Source organism: Uloborus diversus, chromosome 4 (genome assembly GCF_026930045.1).
Source record: "Uloborus diversus isolate 005 chromosome 4, Udiv.v.3.1, whole genome shotgun sequence".
NCBI lineage: Eukaryota > Metazoa > Arthropoda > Arachnida > Araneae > Uloboridae > Uloborus > Uloborus diversus.
The window spans coordinates 128,212,582-128,236,869 of NC_072734.1; the positions used below are offsets into that span (position 1 = coordinate 128,212,582).

The window sequence follows — 24,288 nt, forward strand, 5'->3', positions numbered from 1 at the left end:
TTTCTTTAACTTTCTTCCTTAACAAGTGTTATGTTCAGACATTCAAGGAAAAAAAAAACTCCATAACTACATATATAAATTGGCATGATAAAAAGCCAATCGAAGCTCACTCAAAAAAAAAAAAAAAAAATTAATTAATAAATAAAATAAATAAATACTAATTATTATTTACTTCAATCTATCCCAAGAGCAACGGAAATTAGAAAAACTACTTTTTAACTTACTTTAGAAGTGCCTGAGCACTATTGGGCAAAGCAGATAAAGAATAAATGATCATTATGCAAAAGCACAAATGTGAGGAAATGTTAAAGAACTTTTATATTTTCAACTCTTATGATCAGAGAGTTGATTATCTTACTATAGTTAACAGTTACCTTTCTATAGTTGACATTTCAGAGGAAGAAAAATAAAATTTTATCCTATAGCAAACTTCAAAACATACACTTTTGTCAGTTAAGTGTCAATATTCATTTATAGGTTATTAAAATAAGACAATAACAATAATTGGAAATACAACTTTGACCTAACTTTAATGATCCTGAAAATTTTAAATCACATTTTGTATGAGGGATGATTAACTTAAATTACAATAAGAAAGTTACTCACAATTATTTAAGGAGTATAAAATATTTCAACATGCTCAATACAAATACCATGCATTAAAAAATTATGAACAAATTTTGAAATTCAAACACAATACAGTTTTTAAATCAGAAGTAACATGAACAAGAAGACAATGGAATAAATGCAAGTGATTACAATGCATCAAAAAAGTTCATTAAAGACATTCCATATCAAGTACTATATTGAAAATTTAAATAAAATGTGAAAGAAAGATTTTGTGTAATGCTTACCAAAGAAATTGTCGTTAACTAAAGGAACAGCAATGAAGCATTCAATAAAAAATAAATAAAAAAAAATTAATGCAGAAGAAATAACATGCATTTAAAAGTTATGGGAATTTCAAAAGAAATGTTAATAGGTGCTAGAGAGAAAATGTTTGGTAATACATCATTCAACATAAGCATTTTAAAGCAAAAATATTTAATACTCATAACTCACTGTGAAAGTTTAATTAATATTTTCAAAATCAAATAAAGCATTATTTATTTATTTTTCTTTTAATTTAGAAAGTAAATTATGATCAAAGTATACAACCACAACAGATAAACATTTCAGGGGCTAACATAACGATGGTTTTTAATAAAGTTTTATACAGTTTCAAAAATTAACACAAATATGAGTCATTAATTTTTCAAAACAATGTAAAACTATTGCAAACTCTGAAAATTAACTTACAGAAAATGTGATGTTTTAAATTCTTTGTTTTAAAAACAACGAAAAATAACTGCATCTTGCTAAAATATTTTGCTAAATGTAAATCATATAGATATAGATAGCCAGGGGGAAAAAGAAGGATGTAGACAAACTCAAAGGGAAAAAAAGGAAATTTTTAAAAAAATATGATAAACAGTTTAATGGTAATAATAAAATGAAATAAATAAATAAATGTTACATTTTTTATTTTTGGCTGAAATGAAAGAAAAAAAAATGTTTTGAAATCATTTAATAGTACATTTAAAATTTTAAGATGTCTATGGTTTTAAAAAACAAAAATTTTACTAAAAAAACATCACTGCTTGAAAATGTTGGTGTTTTCAGAAAGTTTTAAAGCGTTATAATTATTTGCAAGCCCAATCCAGCTTGTTAGAAAAGCACTAAGATATGCACAATGTTATATTAGGAATAATTTTTGGTATGCATTTTTCGTTTATGTCTAATTTCACGTTAAATATTAATATTGCTGCTATACTGTGTTATATGTTTACACAAATTAACATTTGTTCATTCATTTTAGAAACATAAAACTTTTTTAAAAGTTAAATATAAAAAATGTTATATGCTAAGATACAGGATCAATGTATTTCACTAGATTCTGCATGGAAGATATTACTGCTTTAGCATCAAAGTTAAAAATGTCCTCCTTGAAGTTGTTTAAAAATATACATTCCCCATAGAGGAAGAAGGGAGATTTTAAATTTTCAAAATAAGCAAGTTATATATGATTGTTTCTAGTAAATGATTTTTCACTTTAGTTATTGGATATTCAAAACGTGATCCATTTTTCTTATGTAAGTTAACCCATTTGCTATCGTTTGTGTGTAGAAATTTCCTGGCTTTTAAAAAAGCAAACATATGTACCTGTGTATGTAGTTTGTGGCTGGAAAATGACAATGGGGTTGTTTGCTTCAGTCAAAATACTTTTAGTCACTGAAACTAGTATAATAAGCAAAAAAAAAAAAAAAACCATGGAGCATGAAAAAAACCTTTTTTCCAACAATTATTTATTACAGTAGACATCATTTTACGTGGGTTAATTTTACGCGAATTCGACCATACGCTGTTTGAGATTTGACACCTTTATTTTTTTTTATGCGGATGAGTTTTGATTTTACACGGATGCTGCAATGCAAACAGATAAAATTTTCTCCTCTTTCAAAATCCAAACTCCTAAAGATTGCAGATTACGCGTAATCAACTGCATTTTGGCGTGCTAATAATCGAGCTTGGGCCACTGGAGACATTTTATGCGATTGGTTTTAGAGCTCTTTCCAGGAGTAAAGTTATTAATCTCCCACAGTTCAGAACTCACTGGAAGAAGAGCTTTTAGGAGTGACAACAGAGGCTAAAACCAGCAAGGATACCGAAGTCGGTGAAGCACAGCCAATTTTCAATTCACATTGTAAATTTTCAGCCTTTCCTAGACAATAGAAATGATTTTTCCGATTTGTTAGCAAAGGAGTGAAGGAAGATTCTATCACATGGAAATGACGTAAGTGATCATGGATGCGTTAATGCTCTGCAAAGAATTACAGAGAAAAATTCTTAATGACTGCAAAAAGATTATCGTAGCCAGCTCCTCTTTACAAACAGGCCACGAAATTAATTTATGTTTTCTTTATGCATGTTGTGCATAAAAGTCGATATAAGTACACATTAAACTTATTACAGGGTAGACCAGGGCACGTTTACAAGGATTTTTTTTTCAATGAATTTTTTAATTTTTATGTTTTAACTAAGGAAATTTTGAACATTGGGGTTTTATGAAGCAGTTAATGGAGTCAAAATTAGTATTTTCAGTTGTTGCTCAGTTTGTGTTTTTAACCATTAAAAAATTATTTTTAAGCCCACGTCGATCGCGTAAACTTACTCCAGACACTGGGCATATTTACGCATATTTATTTTGACACCTAAAGTGGTTCTGTTAGTGTTTTGAACATAATGTCATACCATCGTTAAAATAAAGAAAATTTATTACAGACTTAATAGTGCATAAAGTTACAGCTGAAGGGGCATGAAAACAACACTATATGATTGTAAGCTATAAGATACTAATAATTTAATTTGTGACTTAATTAAAAATGAAATGGTGATTTTCAAAACTAAATAGCCTGAAAATACTAAAAAGGTTTGAGATAGTTCGGAGTGAAAAAGGCGTCAGGGCATGTTTGGAAGTAAGACGATGTAAGAACGTGTGTAAAGGTGCTCCGACGTCAAGGCGTAAACTTGCCCTATCGCCAAGTTTGGGTTTATTTTTAACATGAAAAAAAAATTAACAACACTTCATTGCCACTGTATATGTATATAAATTACAATACTGGGCCTAACATTACATTTTAAAACCAAAAGCTTTGGGACAGTTGACCTCTCTCCCTAATGCTGCACCACTGGAACAAGATCAAAAAATATATTTAAGAGCATCAGCACACCAGCAACTAAAGAAATAACACCAGATCCATCTTTACCATTAAGATTTTATGGAAGAATTTTCTAATCCCTATTAAAACAGCTTTATCACAAAGTTCATAAACACTAGGAAGTTTACTTAGCACAATTTAAAAAAAAGGAATTAATCATCGATAACTGCCACCTTGGTTAGTTATGTAAACCATTTCTTCACTGGAATTCTCAATGTATAATTTTATTGAATTTTTTCTATTCATATATGCCATTTTGACTTTCGTTTTATTTTATCATTTTGAAATACAGTGAAGCATAGTTTATAGGTTTATCTTTTATATGTTTTTTACATTAGCCCCTGCAGTCTAATACACATTAACACATTTCTATTTCCTTTTTTTTTTTTCATTAAAACGCTTTTTCCATAGTCCTTTGAAGAACGTGTAAATGGTGCTTCACTGTACTTCTGCATTAAAAATAATATGGTGAGATAGGTCAATTTTCCACTTATTGGAGTAATGCAAATAGGTAAACCTTAGTAATTCTTAGTTTATTTAACTCATTAAAGTATTGAGAGTCAAACAGAAAAGACAATTTGCATTCATAAAAATACTGGGAATTTCTTTTGGTACAAAATCTTCAATGAGAACAAATGTTAAACTTCTGTAGCAAAGGCAAAGAAAAAAAAAGCATTTAATAAGCAATGTATAAACAAAAACATGTACAAAAAGAGCTACAGTTTAAGAGGATATATATACAGTCTAAATAAAAAACAACACAATATATTAATCGCTTACTTTTTCAATATTAACTTTAAGAAGAGAACAACTTAATGCTTTTGAATATGTAATATTTTACTGGAAAAACTATACCTGAATACAAATGATTCATTTATTTCCATAGTGTCTTGATTATACTGAATAGTTAAAAAGAACAAAAACTTAAAAGTTATTACTCTTCATTTTAAACAGAAATGCAACAGTATGCAACATGGGGATGACAAGCACTGAACTTAAACTTGTTTCTAAGCAGGAGTAGTTCATCAAATGCGGATAAAATTATTAACAAACCGATATCATCAACTATTTTACTCAAAAAATAGTTAGTACACCCCTTGAATGAGAATAAACTAAAGCATCTAATTATATTGAATGGATTTACTTAGGATTTTAAAGTAATTTAGCTTAGCTGGGCTCAGAGCTTATTGCTAATCATCATTTGTGTTTGCATATTGCTTACATCAATTAATGTCCTATAGATGAATCAAGATAATTATTTCTGCTAATTTTCTTCAGTTAAACCTTTCATGTTTATTCACATGCAAAAAATTCTTCAAAATTTCATTCTGATCACATCACAACAATGGCCACATGAGTCATAAGCACAATAAATATATTTCATTCTAATGTTGTACCCATTTTAATGAAAGTAATAAAATGTGCTGACTTCAAATTTTGCAGAATGTAATGTTTCAAAATAGCGCTTCCAACCTAATAATAAAACAAATATGTTGTACATGTACACTTTTATTTCCATTTTCTAAAGATTAAAGCTGCCAGCATTCTGTTTTTACTTAAAAAGACAATAAAAAGTAGGTTAAGGTTTAAATGCATTACTTATACATCACCCATCACAAGTTGCATACAACTGCAAAAGCTTTGGTTAAAAAAAGTTCAATTGAAATTTACCTTACAAGTTCAAAATTTAATAACTAGTAAAATGCATTTATCCCAAAAAATACAAGAATTTCAATTCTCACCCTTATGGTCCCGTTCACTCTCCCCTTCACTTTCTAAAAAGCACATGCAGCAGTTGGTGTGCAGCAAAAAAGAAACAGGAAAACAAAACAACTCAAATATAATGATATAAATTTCAGTTACTTTATAAGCACTAGCAAATATCAAGAGTGCAAACTAAGAAACGGCCCTAAAGAGTAAGTGAATATGGGCCTAAAAAACAAAGAGCTAAGAAAGTTTTGCCTGCGGCTAGTGAAAGAGCTACATAATGCAAATAAGAATTATGTTCCTAATCAGCAGATTTAAGCAAAATAGCATATTCTTAAAAATTGTATAAGAACAACTCCATCTTTTTTTTTTTTTTTTTTTTTTATAGAAAACGTATAAAAAAATTAAATTACTGTGCACAAATCCTATATAGATTTAGTGTGGATATAATTTAAGATTTAATAACTTAATAACTTTATTTACTGCTAATTTTTATTGATTTTTTTTGTGGGTGCATTAATTAGTGAAAAAAATTTCATATGCTAAAAAAATTACACACACAAAGAATAGATTCATATGTCATCAAAAATTAAATAAATAACTCAATGAGAAAAATCTTAGATGATCTTCATTTACTGAAGATGAAGAAATTTGCTTCAAGAACAAGAACTATGAAAAAGAAATTGCAGAATTAGAAGCCAAAAAAAAAAAAAAAGGTTTCCTAGACTAGCAAAAATGAACAAAATATTTGGAATTGCATATATGCTCCAGTAAAGAACATCGCATTTTTAATCAATTTTTGAAAGCCTGTGCTTTACAAATAAAGTGACAGCATTTACTTTTAAATGATATGTAATGATTGTGTAATATGCCCTTCCTTTTTCTTTTTGTATGTTTTGTTTTAAAGGAAAAAAATCATAATACAGAACAGTCACAAAAGTATTCCAAAAGAGATGAAAAAACAGTACAGAATAATTGGATTGGAACAAAAAGCATTTTTTCAAAAAATTTTGTAACCAGAAGATGTAACTCTACAACAACACTATTAAAACAATATATATATATATATATATATAAACATAATTATATACAGATTCGTCACAGTCAGATAATGAAAAATTTGAACGTTAAAAAAATGTTAAACACGTTGGCTATTTGTATGCAATCTTAATGATAACATTTAATGTCATAATTTCCTCTGTTTTTTTTAAACCTTAGAGGATGCAATAGGGCATGTTTAATATAAAGAGAATTCCTATTTTATTTTATTTTCACATAAAAATTATCGAAATCAAAACTGTTGATAGAGATCTAACCATCTTGCAGTTCAAAATTTTAGAACATAGATTTTAAACAGTTGACAAAAATTCAATTTTACAAATTAGCCTTTTAACTTGAAAATATGAACTTTTTAAATGTTATAAAGTGGTCATACAGCAATCACTCTTTTAAGTCACCTTTTTTTTTCAATCTCTTTATAGGATGAAAAAATACATAAAGCATGAACTACTAACAAATGTAATATAATTGTGTATCAAATCATCAAATACTGTCATAATCTTTTGTTTAGATATTTTCTTCATGTTTTATATAAAAAAAAATAATTCTATAAAATAGCCAACACATCGGGCATACCACAAAAAGCTATACAACTTTTTTTGAAATTGAGATGTGTTCGTTCATTACTTATTAGGGTTAATAAGTTTGGCTGGTTACTTGAGTGCACGATGAAATCGCAGACTTCGAATTACTTCATAATTTCACACCCAAACTGTTAAGAATCAAATCTTTAAACTTAAATAAGATTTGCATTAGAGTACGCAAATATTTAAATAAATAAGCAGCATACTAACCAGATGATGCATATCCCCCAGAGTGAGTAAATCCTCCAGAAACTGAAAAAATAATCAAGTGTATCAAAAATTGTACAATTATATCTTGCATCAAAATAAAGTCGCAAGCATTCATTAAAAAAAAAAAAAAACATTGTTGCGCCAAAAGGGAGTAGTTGTCCAGTTGTAATGAAATTTCATGTGCAAATACATTTTGATCCAACATGCTAATTTAAAAAAATTTTGAAAGAAAAGATAGAACAATGCATCACAGCTGCACATTCAAAATGACGAAACAAGAAGCAATTCTCAATCAGATGGTCATAATTTCAGTTTTAAAACGAGAACCGAGTAATTGAATAACTGGTTAATTGAAACAGATCCTCAAAAGAAGAACAAAATCCAGCAGCATTAAAAAAACTGCTTCATAATTGAATCAAACATGCTGCTTAAATAAGTCAAAAGTATGTGACTAACCATGGCCACACTTGATTCCCTAATGCTTATAGGCCGTGACAATCATTGAAATTCATGGGAACAAAGAGGACGCTGCAGGTAATCCCTGTTTTCCATTCTTAGAATCAAAATGTCCAAGGTCAATGGTCCAATCCCTGTCCAATCAAAAATAAACAAATTTTGAAATGTTACCATTGATTGGTGAATACACAGGATTGGATTCAGTGCTGCTTGCGGCCAAAATGGGCAACATATGAAGTTTCATTTTTCGAGAATTTTAAGAGCAGATCTTAAATTACCAGTTGCATTGGTTTAACACAGAAAAGTCATAAATTGTCTAGGCTGGTAAAGTGTAAGCGAATCAAGTACAGCCATGGACTAACAGTTTCCCATAATCACGATGCATCAACATTTTTTTCTTTTTAATGTATGTTCTTCACATCCATCAACAATTATTGCATATACTTTTAATACAATAAAATTGGACAGCGTTATTTTGGTGGGTCTTTTTCTGAAAGCATAAAATTCTTCTGTTATTTATCTCTATCTACCTAACTATTATATCTGTATGTCAGTTCAGTCAATAAAAATTTTAGCCTATTATATAACAAATGCAATACATATAACGGATTGACAAATTAATTTCACAATGGAAGATTTAAAACTTATAATTACCAGAGATATCAGCACCTTCATCAATTTCCCCAAGAGCATCATTGTCTTGGAAACTTAACTCTTGATACAGGGTATTTGGCCGACGCCTTTCTCTGTTAGCCAAAAAATATATATATACATAAATTCTTAATATTAAGTAAATTTTAGGTATGTGCACTTAACTAAACAACAAATAGAATATGATAATTAAAAGTAATAGTGTGAGCAAACTTTAATGTTCATTTCACTACCACAGGAATTTTCACTACTTCTTTTATTTTAATTTATTTTCCAAAACAATTGTTATGTTCAAAAAGTAAATTTAAAAAAAATACATATATTACCTATCAACTCAAACTTACAAAAACAGAAAACTCCCGGTTATACTGAGAGAAATAACTTGGATGTAGGTTATTTGGGAACTCTATATTCGAGGACATTTAAACTAAATATATCAAAGGAAAAAAATGTTTTTAAATTCATACATTAAACTGATATAAATCGTTACTTATATTTTGTAAGAATCTGACAGTGTTGAATGCAATAATGAATATGGAAAAAAATTGCCGCAGAAAATACTACTGAAAAGTGGTAACGAGAGCTTCTTGGTTTAAGACTCATTGTGAAGCAGTGCCAATGCCATGTCTTGAAAATTGTACCATGCGTAGATAAATTTTAAAACTCTAAGAGCGTCAACACCAGTTATTTCAACTATTTTGCAAAGGTACTGGTTACTGGATGCAAAGAGGTTTTATCCCTTTCAAAATGATTAAAAAGACTTTGAAGGGAAGGAGATGGTTTGCGTGTATGACAAAAAAATTCATCTTAGTGAACTAATTTTGCCATATTCCTTCAAAGAAAGTTAAAAGGGGCACATTGCAAGTAATATAAATAGATGGTATACTATAAAGCAGGACGTCAAAAAGCACAAATTGCAGATTACTGCTTTTTAACGTCGTTATTTCTTACTTTACTTTTCAGCACAATCTATTTAACTTATGGAGAGGGGGTTCTCAAATTTTTTTAATTTTTGGCACTCTTTGATGAACTGAAATTTTCTCAAGGTCCCTTATCTATCTGTGTCATATACACATGTATTTATATTATGGACACTTTGCAGCACAACTTGCATCTTCCTATAGCAAGACAGGGTGCCGTGGCATCCAGTTTGGGAACCCCTGTTAAAGAGGACTGCAAATCAGCTAAAAGAGGCAAAATAATTACAAGTCTTTAAATTAATAGCATCTGTTCAAAGAGTGGTATACAAATTAAATGTGTGACAATGAACTCTAGATTTTAAAATGAAAAATAGGTAAAAATTATTACAAAATATATTGTGCAAAAGGGAAATGTTTTCAAAGAAAAGGAGTATGAGAACACAATTTCCGTTCAGTTATTCTGTTTTGGTACTTGACAAGAGGTAATGATATTAACGGTTCATAGCGACGTTTCTTGTTGCACTGTTGTAAGCGAGAAAGAAAAATATTGAGTGTTAAAGTTCCAGGGAAGGAAAGAAGTTGCCAGTTATGTACCAAGTTAAGTCACATGCATGGACATTTCAAGAAAATTACTATTCCTTAGTTTAGGAATTGATACACTGGTGGGCTCCAAGGCTCAATTTTGATAAGTTCCGCTGCTTACCGCCTAGTTTGTAAAAAAAAAGTTGGTAAAAAAGAAGTCCAGGAACTGAGCTCCTGTGAGCTGCTTATGCAAATTAAGCTTAGCTTGTAAATACTGCTATTATATCATATGTATTACATTAGCATATTCAGGAGAAAAAAAAGTTTTAAAATTATACTGCAATACTTGCTTTATGTTTCTTTAAAGTCTACAATAAAAGTTAACACACTTTTAGGAAGCAACTCAAAACAGATTTTAATCTTTAATTCTGGAGGGAAAAGAAATCTGAGTTTCACAGGTGATTTATACCACTTAGATGAAACAAAACCAAATCCACCCCAAACCATAACCACCAAAGGTCGAAAGCTTTTAAGAGAGCTAAAAAGTGGAATTTCATAGTAAGAAAATTTAAAAGGCTATTAAACCAGTTCCTTGAACACTATCATGACTTTAGGTAAAAACAGAAATAAATACTTTTGAAGAGCACTGTTTTCTAGGTCGAAGCTGAATCCATCCAACTCTTCTACTTCATCCATTTCAGGTGTTTCCACAGTCGCATCATGCAAGTTGGCATCCAAATCATCCACCCAACCATCTCCTGTACATGGAAAATTAAAGCAGTCTTGTACATGCATAAATGAGCAATATTTTCTTTCATTATTATAATTTGTATTCATACAATATTGTCAAACTAAATCGATAAAAATTTCCACACCACAAACACAAGTTAAAAATTTTACTTGTTCCAGTGCTTCGGTCACTTAAAGCTACTTGATCTGTAAGTTGTCCTTTTTCACTCATCATCTTGTCTTTATTTTTTGAGCTACCTTTTCTCCTGGGACTTGTAGCAGTAGATGCATATGCCTCCTGGGAGAAAAACATCAAAGATAGACAATAAGAGAAATTATAAAAACAAATACATATACTTAGCCAATATTGAAGAGAAAGGTCACAAACATCTTTTACATTAGTGGTTGGCAACCCGTCCATCTCAAGCCCATTTTCAGTAGATCCCGGCAATATTTTGGGTTTCGCTTTCATTCAGAGTACCACTTAAAAACATTATTTTATGGAATAAAATTAGGTTTAGGCAGGACATTGGAGTCAGAGTTGAAGGATCTAAAATGCTCTGAGTCGGTCATTTTTTCCTCCAAGTCGGCAGCTATGAGTTGAAAAATGAATTTGAATTCGATGATTATTTGAAAAAATTCCAAATTTTTTATACTTTCTAGAATTTTTAGTCATTATTTTATCAATTTAAAGCAAGCAATATAGTTACCTGAGAATACTTTTATGTGTGTTAATAGTGCTCACATAACTTATTTTAGCAATTTAAAGCAACTGTTTAATAAGCATCAAAGACTGTTTTGATAAGAGTTTACCTACAATTTTTAGTCAGCACAGTCAACTTAACTGTGCATTGTATACATCACCTCCCCCTCCAAATCGGTCGATCTTTGTATTCACCAAACTTAGAAAATCAATCTTCAGTCAATTTAGGTTGCTGACCGCTGATTTAAATTAATACCACTTTTAAATCTTGCTATCCTTATGGAAGTAATAACCATATGAAAGTACAATGTTTCTTAATTGATTCAATTTCACATGGTTAAAACAAGATTCTAAAAATAAATATCAGCTGCAAATGTTTCAAAGCAAGTAAAGCAAAACCTTTGCATAATATTTACCTGAATTTCACTCTTAAGACTTGCATTAGAATCTGAACTCTGATTTGGAGATATTAAGGATGGGACATCAGTTGGACTACTTGTCATTTTTGTCACCATTTCTTGTGGAGAAGTATAGGATGGTATGTCCGACTTTATTTGAGAGATATGAAGTGGTCTATAAAATATAAAGATAGATCATGAATCGATAAATAGAAAAAAAATTACAGAAGTTCTAAGAAAATTATTTTTTTGTAAAGATGATGGCAGGATTATTTTTGTTTTGTGAAAACAAAACTGAACTTCAGGGAAAGCAGAAAAAAAAAAGAATAAAAAGGAACCTTGGCAGAAGTTATTAGCTTTTAAGCAGTCACATAAAATAAATTATATTCAGGAGTCTGCATAAAACAAAAGTACGCTTTAGCATTTTTCAGTAAAATGTTCTCACAATGAAGAACCCAACATTAAGATTTAAATGCAGCTGAATATATTTTTTGCTAACAATGGTGCTGAAATGCGACCATAGTATGGCTTTTTGTTCCTCCAATTATTTCCACTGCCACATTTAACACATTTTATTCTCACATTATATCTAGGTACACTTAAAACATGAACAAAAAAAAATTATTTTTGAGTTTAAAACTCCTATTAAGAGATTTTAAACTAATGTATGCTTCAGATAAACATTACACAAAATATCAATTTATTAAAATGTAATTACAATAGAAGACATTAAAAATCTTTATTAGCACCATTAACAGACTATAAATAAAAACAGGTCTTGCTTAATAACACTTTCTGTGTAAAGAGACCTCAAAAGTTAAAAGTCATACATTCAGAAGAAAAACATTTCAACTACTTCAATCTGTGTCATGAATGAACTATTTGATTTGCTGACAACCTCTTGATTTTTAGCAACCAAGTAAAAACAAAATGCACTTTTTTTTTGACAAAAAACTTATGCATCTCAAAATTTTAATACACACACACATTTAGTAAAATGTAATTTATTGAAACTAACAACCTGTAAAAATCCAAGAGATATGCCAAATAGCACGTTAGGATCAAAATTTTACAAGAACCCATTTTAATTTCTCAACATGTGTTAATTGAATGTTATTTACATTGATATTTCTTAAGAATGCTTTTGCACACTTCAATCTCATGTTAAAAGATTCAACTTACCTTCAAAATGTGTGGCACATTAATTCATACAGTATATAGAAGAGTGGATTTTAATAGATTAAAATTTTGCAGGGAGAAGGTGAGGCAAATCTTATAGACATGAGCATAGGTTAATAGTATCCAAAGAGGGTGGGGAGGGGACACTTTGGTAAAACTTGAAAAAGTATGAGGCGCGATAGTGTACAAAAAATTATGGAAACGCAAATGCAAAAACAAATGTATGGGGGCATTATCCCCCCTGCGTACCCCTCCACTACATTATTGAATAGTAGCTTTCTTAATAAAAGTTAGGTTTTCATGCGACAGTATTTATTTATGCCGGAAATGTTTTATAAATTTATTTTCAAAATGAAAAAAAACCCTCATTTTTACTAAAAAAAAAAAATCAACACGCACTGTGAGGAACAAAAAATATTTATAAAATACAACTCACCTTGCTTTATTATTCAGTGATTCTAACTTCTCAGATCCAAAAAGTATCTTAGTTCTTTCCATGTAATCCATATGGGTTTTGAACAACTGAAATAAAAAAGCTTTATCGTTTTCATCTTTTCCTTCATTTTAGAAAAAAAAACTAGATTTTATGTAAATAGTGGACAAAAATCTAGATTAGTAACAATTTTTCTGCATGGGCTACTTACTTAAAGAATTGATAAGTCTGATAATTTTGATTACTAAGAGGCATACCGTTACACTGAATAAGCTGGAAAATGCTGGTAAAATTGTTTTTTGGTCATTGTGTTAAGTTTATCAAGCCTCTGCTTTTATACGTAAGCAATAATTCAAAATATGAAAAGGTTTCCAGGAAGGTTGAAATAGATTTCTGAAAGGGCTAAGTTTTGCAAATTAAAATTAATAGCATAGCACTCTTAAAAATCAATATTGCATGGTTAGTTTTTGATCTGTTAAAAATCTTACAAATCTGTGTCAAAAGCTCATTTTTGACTACCCAAATTCAAATGTTTAATGTGAAGAAAAAAAGGATTAAAATTTAATTTGTTTGGTTTTTTTAAATTCATATTAAAAAGATCCTCCTCCATGATTTTTGTTTTTATCTTGATATGGATATGTTTTAAGGATGTTTATGCATTGTTCTATTTAGGGTTTGTCTAAGGAGTACATAAAAAATAGCAGTTTAACAATGACATGGCACTTAAGATGACTTCATTGGGTAGTTCAGAATGAAGCTCTGTTAGTTTGTTGCACATAAAAATATACATTTCAAAGTGTCAATTTCCCAAGCAATGCTATACTAGGATGAAACGATTTCAACATTAATATTAGAAAATAAGTTTAAAAATTGGTAAAATACATACTACTGAAATCGAAGCCAGGGGTCTGTCCAGGATTTTTCACAGGGTCCGTTTTTTGTGAAAAATCAAATAATTTTGTGAAAAATCAAATAATTTTGTGAAAAATCAAATACTTTTGTGAAAAATCAAATAATTTTGCAAAAAAAAAATTTTTTTTTTTGTAAAAACGAAAGTTTAGACTCTTGAGATGGTGGAAACTGCATCATTGACACTTAAAGTTGAGTGTTTTCCCTCTTTTCTTGTTGAGAATATCATTCTTTAGTGCTTTTCTAGTATTTGTGGGGGGGGGGGGAGAGGCATCGCTCACTGGGAGATGGGCACCCCTCAAGTATCAATATTTATCTACCATTCTACATCATGTTAAATTATAATAGAAATGTTATTTGTATAGTATTTAAAACAACTGTAAGAAAACTTTAAAAAAAAAAAAATCAGTCAGGGGTTCAGCATTTAAATTTTTAACCTAAGACACTGTTTAAGAGCACAGAGTTTCGTTTAAAACTTATAAATTCCGCGATTTTTACAAAAATAAAAAAATATTTTATTTGTTTACTTAACTAAGCGTACTAAACATCGAAAATGCGAAAAATCAGATTCCCATAGCGGATGCAAAGAGATTGCAATCCTCAAAGTGAAGGCATCAAAAGTATAAAAACGGCTTGTAAAATAAATATTTTGGATAAAATCATTTTAGAATTGCATTTTAGAGCCCTATGATAAACATATCATTAATATCTGGACACAGTTGAAGCAAAAAAAATAATAATTATAAATAAATAAAATAAAAAATAAACGATTGATTCAGCATTTTAATTATTGACTCATAAAAGAAAATGGAATTCTGCTTTAAAAACCTGAAATAAGCTTTGTTACAAAAATAAAGAACCCTTTTCATTTATTTACATCCTAATAAAACGAAGTTAGCTTGAAAAAAGAATGAAATATGATTCCCATATCGGGTGTAAAAAGATTTTGTTTTTCAAAATGTAGGCATCTATAGAAAAAAAAAAAAACGGTAAATAAAAGAGTTCATTTTAAGTTAATTATCCTTTTTAGCATCGAAAAATCAAACCCATATAACTTTCTCCCAAAATAACAGTTTAACATCGCATTGCACCGCTAGACGCTGACACTAAGTGGTGATTAGTTTGAATTTGGTAACCCTATCTGAAGCGATCACATCCCCCCCCCCTACTACCCTTTGCAGTTCTAAGTTCATTTCGCTGTATATTATTGATTATTAAATCATGTGTGGGGAGAAAAGTGCTTACTACGCCTATTCAGAGAATGTTGACGCTTTTTCAAAGAAGTTTACAACAACATCGCTGCATAAAACAAACAAGCAAAATTATAAACCAAACTGACTTTCAGCTGTTAATTTCTTTCAAAGAAACCAACAACAGGCATTATATTTATTTGGCCGTAGTAATTATTTATGGCTTGCAGGAACATCACAAGAGTGCCGATTTTTTTTTCTTTTGCGAAATTAGCTGATTTTGTATAAGTTGATTCCTCTAATTTAACTTTAAAAAAGGTTCCAACCATTATCGTTTTTAAAAAGGAAATATGCTGTATTATTTTAATCTGAGATTTGCTCTTTCAATAAACAATTTGTGAAAGATCCGTTTTAGTTTATCAGAATTTTGTTTTAGTTTATCAGAATTTTGTGAAGGGTCAGTTTTGGTTGATCGAGATTTTGTGAAAGGTCCGTTTTGGTTGATTGGATTTTTGTGAAAGGTCCGTTTTGATTGATCGGATTTTTGTGAAGGGTCCGTTAACGGACCCAAATTTGCTCTGGCCAGACCCCTGAAAGCACATGATAATTTCTTTTAAAGATTTTTTTCTTAAATAACAAGCAGTGAGTTAAGTAAGATATTAAAAACTTCAAGATGTTTTACCTATTTTCTTAGAAAAAAAAAATGTTCTTGATAATATTGGTTAATTAAAGTATTCAACAATACTTTTCTTGCATTTACAATTAAGTTATAACTTACTATTAGGTGTTGCACACAAAATTATTTTCATTTATTAGAATAAAATTGAATGTACAATAAAGGGCCAGAGTAAAACTTTTAGATAGTTTTTATTACATCAAGCATGATTATTCACCAGTTTTAACATGTATTTTAACTTATCAATGCTCTATAAGCATCAAAATTTATGTTTTCTTTATTATATTTGGTTATTATTGATTATTTTATTTTTTGTGCCAGCCAATCATTGGATTTAATGATCAAGAAATCCACTTATTTTGGTAAGTAGCTGAGATTAATCAATTTATGCACATAATTAAAGACTTATTCAAGAAGTTTTCTTATTCATTTCTTTAAAACTTCTTAAGAAACCAATTTTAAACACTAAATCAATCGTAATGGAGGGGAATTATTCTTTTAATCAGGATGGAAACTAACACAAAGTAGATTGAGAATAATTTTTATTCCACAAGGTTTCGTTCTTATAAACAACAGCGAAGTACCTAATTAAGTGGTGCCGTTAGTACGGTTTTTACAAAGGCTAATACATAAAGATTTCAAGGCAAAATGTTTTTCATTAACGGGCAGAAACAGTATTGCATTTAAAGGTTTTTTTTTTTTTTTTTTCAGTTTTGATTTTCTTTTAGCAAATAAAGGAAATATTATCAAAACATAAAGGATATAATAAAAACTTATTTTACTTCTGTGTATCTTTCATGGAGAGTAGCATATTCCTTTTTCATTTCTGCATCCTTCTCTTCTAGTCGAGTAGCTGAAAATATAAATGCATACTTAATACTTATAAAATCTGTTTTATATTGACCAAATATCATATGATGGTCAAGGGAGAGGATCCCTATGTGACAGAGGCTAGATTTTTGAAACATTATGCAGTTCTTTAGTAAATAATTCCTTAGAAAACATTTTTTGCCTTTTTAATAACTATTTTGGTGTGTAAATGTATTATAGATAAACTGAAACATAGTAAAAAACCTCCATTAGATAAAAATAATAATTGCTTTCACAGAAAATTTGAAGATATTTTAAGCAAATATTTCCATGTCTTTTGAGTGTAGAGGGAGTCAGTAACATGCTATATATCTTCCTATATTTTTAGAAATTCAAAACAAATCTAAACTTTTTTTTCAATGCTACGACATAAATATAACAGCCAAATACTGTGAAATGCCCCACTTACCATGATCAGATGTATTTTTGGTCTTAAGCTCGAGCATGCGAACAATCGACTCCAAACTTTCAACTTTTGCCAGCAAATCTCGACGGTCATCATCAGTGGAATATTCAATTTCAAGTAACCTCTAAAATAGTAAAATATTAGCTTTTCTATGGTTCAAGTTATTGTACAAACAAATTATGTTCCTGTGAATTAAAACAAAATGAGAGGTATGATTTTGTATTAAATAATGTAATTTACATAACTTCATTACCGCAACAAAATTTTGGGGCAAATAATATATAAACAAGACCAGTAGCTGAAAGACCTCTGGAAAAGTTATATAGTATAGGTAGTATTGTACTGCATTTGCAGAAAAGATATACAATGCCCTGCTTGTGGGCCAAAAGTAAACAAACAAGTTACCAGAAGGTTTATCACTTTTGGTGGTTTTTTCTGCAATAAAAAAAAAATTACTATTCGCATTTGCTGTCTGCTTGGTATTAATTTGTTCATGTCGTGATTGAAGCTGACAAATAACACTTCTTCCTTTACATCTATAGTATCGATCCTATGAATGCAGTACAGATGTATGTAAATAAAGGGATAAGCCATTTGGCACCATCAACCATATGTTTGGCTAGGAAAAGAACAAATTAGTGCCAAGCAGATGCTTAATATCAGTTGACGTTTTTATTGCAGAGAAAATCCCCAAACATAGCAAACCTTCTGGCTGGCAACCCATTTGTTTAATTTCAGTCCATCTTTTTCATGGACAACATATATTAATTAGCAGAGAAACACATTTAAAATATTCAAATATCTGAACACAAACTCAAAACAAAAAAGTTACACAATGACTTTAGAGCTGAATTTTATGCTGCAATTTGTATACATATGTTATTATAATGAATTAAGAATTCAAAAAAATCTAGATAATGTTGAACAAATCTGAACTATAAAATTAATACATATTTTCATTATTAATGCATTTTCATACTCATTGAAATTTATTTTTTGTACATTTATTGGTGAAGCAATAATGATAAAAATCTTATTCAAGGAGAAAATAAAACACTCATAAGAATTGAAATAACAAGAAAAAAAAAGATTGCTTCAATTATACAGACAACAGATTGTAATTTGAAAATGTCAGAACAGAATTTTAAGTCCTATTCCTCTTGCTACGGGAAAAAGTAAAAACATTTTCGTATGTAACTAAGTATTTACGTTATTTACAGATACGTTAAATGATAATATAATGATTTTTTGGGTTTGTTGGCTTTGGCCCATCTATGATTTTTTTCAATAAAATGCATATCCTGGCTGAACCACAGATAACGAGCCGAGAACATACAGTAGCTACATTATTGACATCAGTCATGAAAGGTATTTAACTTTTAGGTCTTGAAATGATTTCCTCCTAAGTTTGAAATTTTATGGCTTTTGAAGAGTAAGAACTGTAAATTTAGCTTGAATTAAAAAAACTGCTACGATTGCTTCTGGGGAAAGTTAGAAAATATTCATGCAGATGCATGTCAGATAGTTTTGAGAGATCAAGAATAAAATGATTTAAGACTGACAGAAGAAAATTGTTCCAAACCTGCTCGGAGCTCTTTCGTAACTGCTTTTCTCTCTCATATTGCGTGACAAGTTGTTCATTATCCTCCCTGAGCAATTCCAATTCTACCTCATGCTCCTGGTTATCCATGACGGCTGAATCGAGGCTCTCGAGGACATTGACGACCAGGGGCATGAGTTCCTTGACCACATCTTCGTCATATTTCTCTATCATGCGTTCCAATTCTTGATATATATTCGATGCCAAGCTCTGCACCTTCTCGGACATCACATGACTATCGTCCGAATTAGTCCCATAAACAGTTTCTTGCATAGGAGAATCCATCGTCTTTTATCAATTAAAAATTACTGAGCATTTCATTTTGTGAACCATCGAACTTAAAAACATTAATACGTTCCAGCTTCGAGCTTTTACATTTCATTGCGTCCAATATATGAATGCAGAACACAGACTTTTGTCGCATTTTCACAATAAATATCGAAATAACCAGCAAACGCGCTCTGATGCATCATATTTAATTCTAAGCATTTTAAAGTTAAGTAAATAAACAATACGTAACTAAATTTTGATGATTTACCACCAATGAACAAACAGAAAGCGACTTTTCACATCACAGATTTCGTTTCGTAACTTAAACATATGGTGAAAAATAAATAGACATGTGACTAATGGCTTCACATATAGCACATTCAAAAGAACGCACTTACACAGAGAAGAAGAACACCTTGGTGACAGCTGACAGGTAGTAAGTAGAAGCTAGTGAAGGAAAATATTACATTGTGAAATTGCAGGAATTTGCAGTTCTCTGCAAAGTTGTGCAATTTAACGTTGTAAAGTTCAATCCAATCTCATGTTCAACTCGTTTCTTAGCGCTAGTATTATCTTAATTGAGGCTAATGCTAGTGTATAGCGCAGAAAGAAAAATAACCGAGTGGGATATTACTCTTAATGCTTCTTAGTTAGCTCAAAAAGAGAAGTTTCCTAAGTTTTGGGGAACGACAGACCCTCAAATCTGCCTTGTTTTCTTTTTTAGGGCTTTCGCTCATTGGATAAGCAAAGCGCGTTCGTCTTTTTGCTACACCTTACCGATGCGATTTTCTATCTATGCAGCCATCAAATCGAAATACCAAAGTTGTCTAAATGCTTTTTCAAATATCCGGCTACAGCAATAAAAAAATATAGCCCAATACATCAAAAATTGTTTGTAAAGCAACCTCACGCTTCCCATTAATTCAATGTGCAATTTTTAATTTTAATTCCATCCCATTGATTTATGTCTGTTCAAGTTGCATTTTGTACTCTTTGTAAATAAAGGTAAGAATTGTAGACTAAAGCTTTAACGGAGAACTGACGCGTTAACTCAAAGCGAAGCCGAGCCACTTCATTTTGCAATAGGTAGGATCAGCGAGAACACGCAAGCAGCAAAGTCTTTCGTTCTCGCTGATCCTACTCGTTACGAAATGAAGTGGTCCGTTTTCACTTCCTCTTCACATGCAAACTTTTGATGGTCAACAACCTACTTTTCAAGTAATGATGTTTCCCTCACATTAGTACTGATGGTTAATTTTATTAAGTTCAAAAACCACAATTTTAACTTTTTAAAACTTTTAAGAGGTAAGATTTTTTTTTTAAATTCACTATAACCAGGGGCGGATACAGAAAAATCTTTTGGAGGGGACCCGAGAAATTGAATAGCGCCCTCCCCCCCCCCACCTATACAATGTTTTCATGATTTTTATTTTTAAATGTGGGGGGTTTTTTTTAAATCTTTTCAGGCTAAAAAATCTACTTTTAAGCACATTAATAGTATTCACAAATATACTTTGAAAGTGGGCATAAAATATCCTTAACGTTTAAAGCCAATTAAATACTAAAACCAAAATATGATACAGAGTTCCCACTCTTTCGGCAGTTTAAAAAATAGGACCTTTATGTGGTTTTTTCCGGGATTCGAGGAGCGAGGTCATTGTTAGGAAGTTTTCCAAAATGGTAGTCTTAGGATGCAACTGAACACCACATTTAGAAACATTTCGGGTGCTACAATTTCAAAATTGCAGCTCCAAAAAAGCGGTTTTAAACGATTTTCGATGTTGTTAGAAAGCGAGGTGATTGGTTGTTCTTCCCCTGGAAATGTTGCAAAATTGAACCCTTTTGGAAACGAGATTTGAGACGCTCTTGAATGGTTTTGGCTGATGAGGGAGGGGGCTTCCGAAACGTATCATTTTGAGGCTTTTCTTATTTTCGGACAGAGGGTGGGGGGGGGGGTGAAAAATAGGGGGTGTGGGACGTGACTAACTAAGCAATAATCTGTAATTATCGAAAAATTTAATTTAAAGTTTCTTTTAGAAAAACTAAATTTGTTTCACAACATTTTTTCCCACTTCGTTTTCCCAAGGAGCGTTTGTTTCTTCTCTTTAATAATATGGAATATTTCTTCAAAAATATATATTCAGTCCTGGGCTGATGGGGCACCGTGCGTGATCCAAGTCCGAACTGCAGAAGATTAAAAATTGAACCACCAAAAATGTATATATTATTTAAAACGTGATTAATAATTTTTACTTACTATTGCAATATCCTACGGCGCCCCTGCAGACGAGTTATGGCTCTCCGGACGGGGCAAGCATTTTGGGGAAGATTGCCTGTCGGGTCTCACTAAATCAATTTTAATTCAATTTAACATGCAATCGGACCATCATCAGTCCGGACCTTTTGCCCAGCATGCTCAGAAAACTTGACTTTATGTCCTAGCTGCCCAAAATCGAGACCTTCTAGTTCAATGATTGGACCTTCTATCAGTGGAATGGAACTTGTATCCTCTGGACTTTCTGTCTGTCGAAACTTTTGGACGTATGTGGATTTTCTATCCGCGGGCCTTTTACTTTTGAACCTTCTGTGCGGCCGGACCCCTACTGAATCACGCCCCAAATGAATGATATATCCCAAAACGCTCACAGATATATAAGCTGAGGATTTTCCAGGAAGTTCTTTAACATTCTTTTAAATACAGTTAATAGAGCCGATTCCTTGATGCGAGATTATGCCATCTTAGTGCGCAGCAAGATATTGAAAAGATTCATTATTAATAAGTCTAATTATTTGCGATTGCGACATTATTGCAAAATTTCGTGGGCTTCATTGCTCTCCGAAGAGGTGCACATTCTGGGAATCATTATCTGGAATTTTACTAAAATACTCCCCTAATACCTTAATATGTTCCCAAAAGCGCTCACACTTTCATTCAGTTGTCAAGAATTAGGTGGTGTTTTTCGGGAGGGGGGGGGGGAGGATTGCTTTGGGGTATGAAAAATGAATTTAGTGCGTCAATTTGTTTTGTGCAAAACGAATGTATATGTAACCAGATAATAATATCTTGTGATAAATGATATTGTAAAATTTTATCTTATGCACCAGGTTTGCATGAATGAATACAATTGCCATAGTTGTTACATGGATTCGTATGGATTGATATAAAAAATATATATATATATGTATTGCATTTTGATATGTAATTGTTGTAAATATTTTGCTGATTGAAAAAATGGCTAGTTTTTAGTGCTAAGGTAAAAAAGCTAAAGAATCCTAGAGATTATGATGGTTTCACCATACAATTATTGGTATATTTTAGAGTAGAAGACACTATGGGGCCGTGGTAGTGTCGGATTCGGGGCCGGAGGGTCCTGAGTTCGAACCTCGATAGATCCACCGTCGTCATTAAAGGGGACTGGCCGACGTTAAATATGCTCGTGATCTCAATGTCCTCCAAGTGAAACGATACCTCTGGGAACATTCTTTTAAATACAGTGGTTAGAGCCGATTCTCTGGAGCAAGATTTTGCCATCTATGGGAATGGGCGCCGCGAAACATTCAAAGGTTTCATTATTTAAGTACCCAATTATTTGTGACATTATTGCAAAATTTTGGCTGCGCCCTTGTAGAGGTTTTATGGCTCCCCGAGGAAGGCGTTTTTAATTTTTTTTTTTAAGTTACTAAAAAAAAAACTTTCTTTTCCCCCTTTTCTGATAGGGACGCTTTATTGAAGTGCGCACCGGGACACGTTCCGGTGTCCCAGCGAGCCAGGCCACCACTGGTATAATGAGCAGTTTTAATTAGGAATATTGTCATATACATATGTTATAACACGAGGGCAAGGTTATTAAATAAGTCTACACCCCATTTGAGTTTTTATGAATTAATTTATATTTTAATTCCTGACGTCATCAACAATGAAACTCGCGCCACGGCATGATAATTTGATAATGTGTTTTGGTAATGTTTAACATGCACGGAAAGGCTTTATTTTGACAAGGCTGAACTGGATCCGGTAACTTAACTGCTTTTCCTGTAAGACTGGCGAATGAAGAAACGAAAAAGCGGTCAACAATGAACGCTATCTACTGGAGTTTAGGGTTCATCCACTAGAGTCAGGGTTAAAATTTCAGTTATCAAAATATCACCAAACAGGCAGTTGCTTCGTTCAAATATAGAAGCAATTTTCACCCGTCATATCTTAACAGGCGATTTTCTAGTTCAAAACATCTCTGAGTCAGAACAATGTAAAAATTACGAAAAGTTAAACATATGGTCGGCACTATGCTAAACAAATGAATGTGAAAAATCGTGTTTCAAATTCAATGGTTTGCCGTAGTTCTCAAAAAGGGGATGCCTTCTGGTTATATCTACTTTAAACGATAGTTAGACACTTCAAGCTATCTGTGAAAATTAAAACATTGAAAATAACTAAACGCGTCAGGAGAAAAAAATATATATATTTATTTTCCCTCCGTTTTCCTCTGCAGCACCACCGTCGACCGACCCATCCCGATGCTGCTCCTCTAGTTGCATCCATACAATACACACACACACGCATGACTACACACACACATACACACTCATGCCTGCATACAGACTCAAACACACACGCTTACACACACATACCCACGCACTCATGCCTGCACACAGACTCAAAAACACTTGTGATTGCGAGAAACATAATTTGAATTCAAGATGTCAAAATTCAATTTTTTTTACTTCCTTTTACAAAAAAGGAAGTATTGTATTCGCGAAAAAATTTTCATTCAAAAATCGGCCTCAATTTCCATTTTTCTCACCCCCAAATGAATGTTGAGTTTTTTTCGATCCGATCACACGTGGATATATGCCGAGGAACCTACAGACACCCGAAATATCCATTTTGACGACCCCCGAGTTAATTACAACAAATTTTTTCGTGACGTCCGTATGTACGTATGTATGTATGTATCTCGCATAACTCAAAAACGGCATGTCCTAGAATGTTGAAATTTGGTACGTAGAGTCCTAGTGGGGCCTAGTTGTGCACCTTCCCTTTTGATTGCATTCGGATGT

General features: G+C 31.4%; 1 protein-coding gene across 3 annotated transcripts in view; it reads right to left on the reverse strand.

The window, feature by feature from the left end:
* LOC129221416 (C-Jun-amino-terminal kinase-interacting protein 4-like) overlaps positions 1-19,499 on the reverse strand; it is a 77,158-nt gene extending 57,659 nt beyond the window's left edge. For 2 of the 3 annotated variants that reach the window (XM_054855902.1, XM_054855900.1), the window contains exons 1-11: positions 18,943-19,499; positions 17,364-17,484; positions 16,867-16,937; positions 13,313-13,398; positions 11,716-11,872; positions 10,768-10,894; positions 10,502-10,625; positions 8,429-8,520; positions 7,319-7,360; positions 5,501-5,533; positions 855-872 (exon numbers count right to left, since the gene is read on the reverse strand). In XM_054855902.1, coding sequence (XP_054711877.1) covers positions 855-872; positions 5,501-5,533; positions 7,319-7,360; positions 8,429-8,520; positions 10,502-10,625; positions 10,768-10,894; positions 11,716-11,872; positions 13,313-13,398; positions 16,867-16,937; positions 17,364-17,484; positions 18,943-19,245 — 1,174 coding nt within the window. In that variant the 5' untranslated portion in view covers positions 19,246-19,499. The remainder of the gene's footprint in view (positions 1-854; positions 873-5,500; positions 5,534-7,318; positions 7,361-8,428; positions 8,521-10,501; positions 10,626-10,767; positions 10,895-11,715; positions 11,873-13,312; positions 13,399-16,866; positions 16,938-17,363; positions 17,485-18,942) is intronic. The other variant, XM_054855901.1, reaches the window with a different exon arrangement.
* Between the last annotated feature and the right edge of the window lie 4,789 nt (positions 19,500-24,288).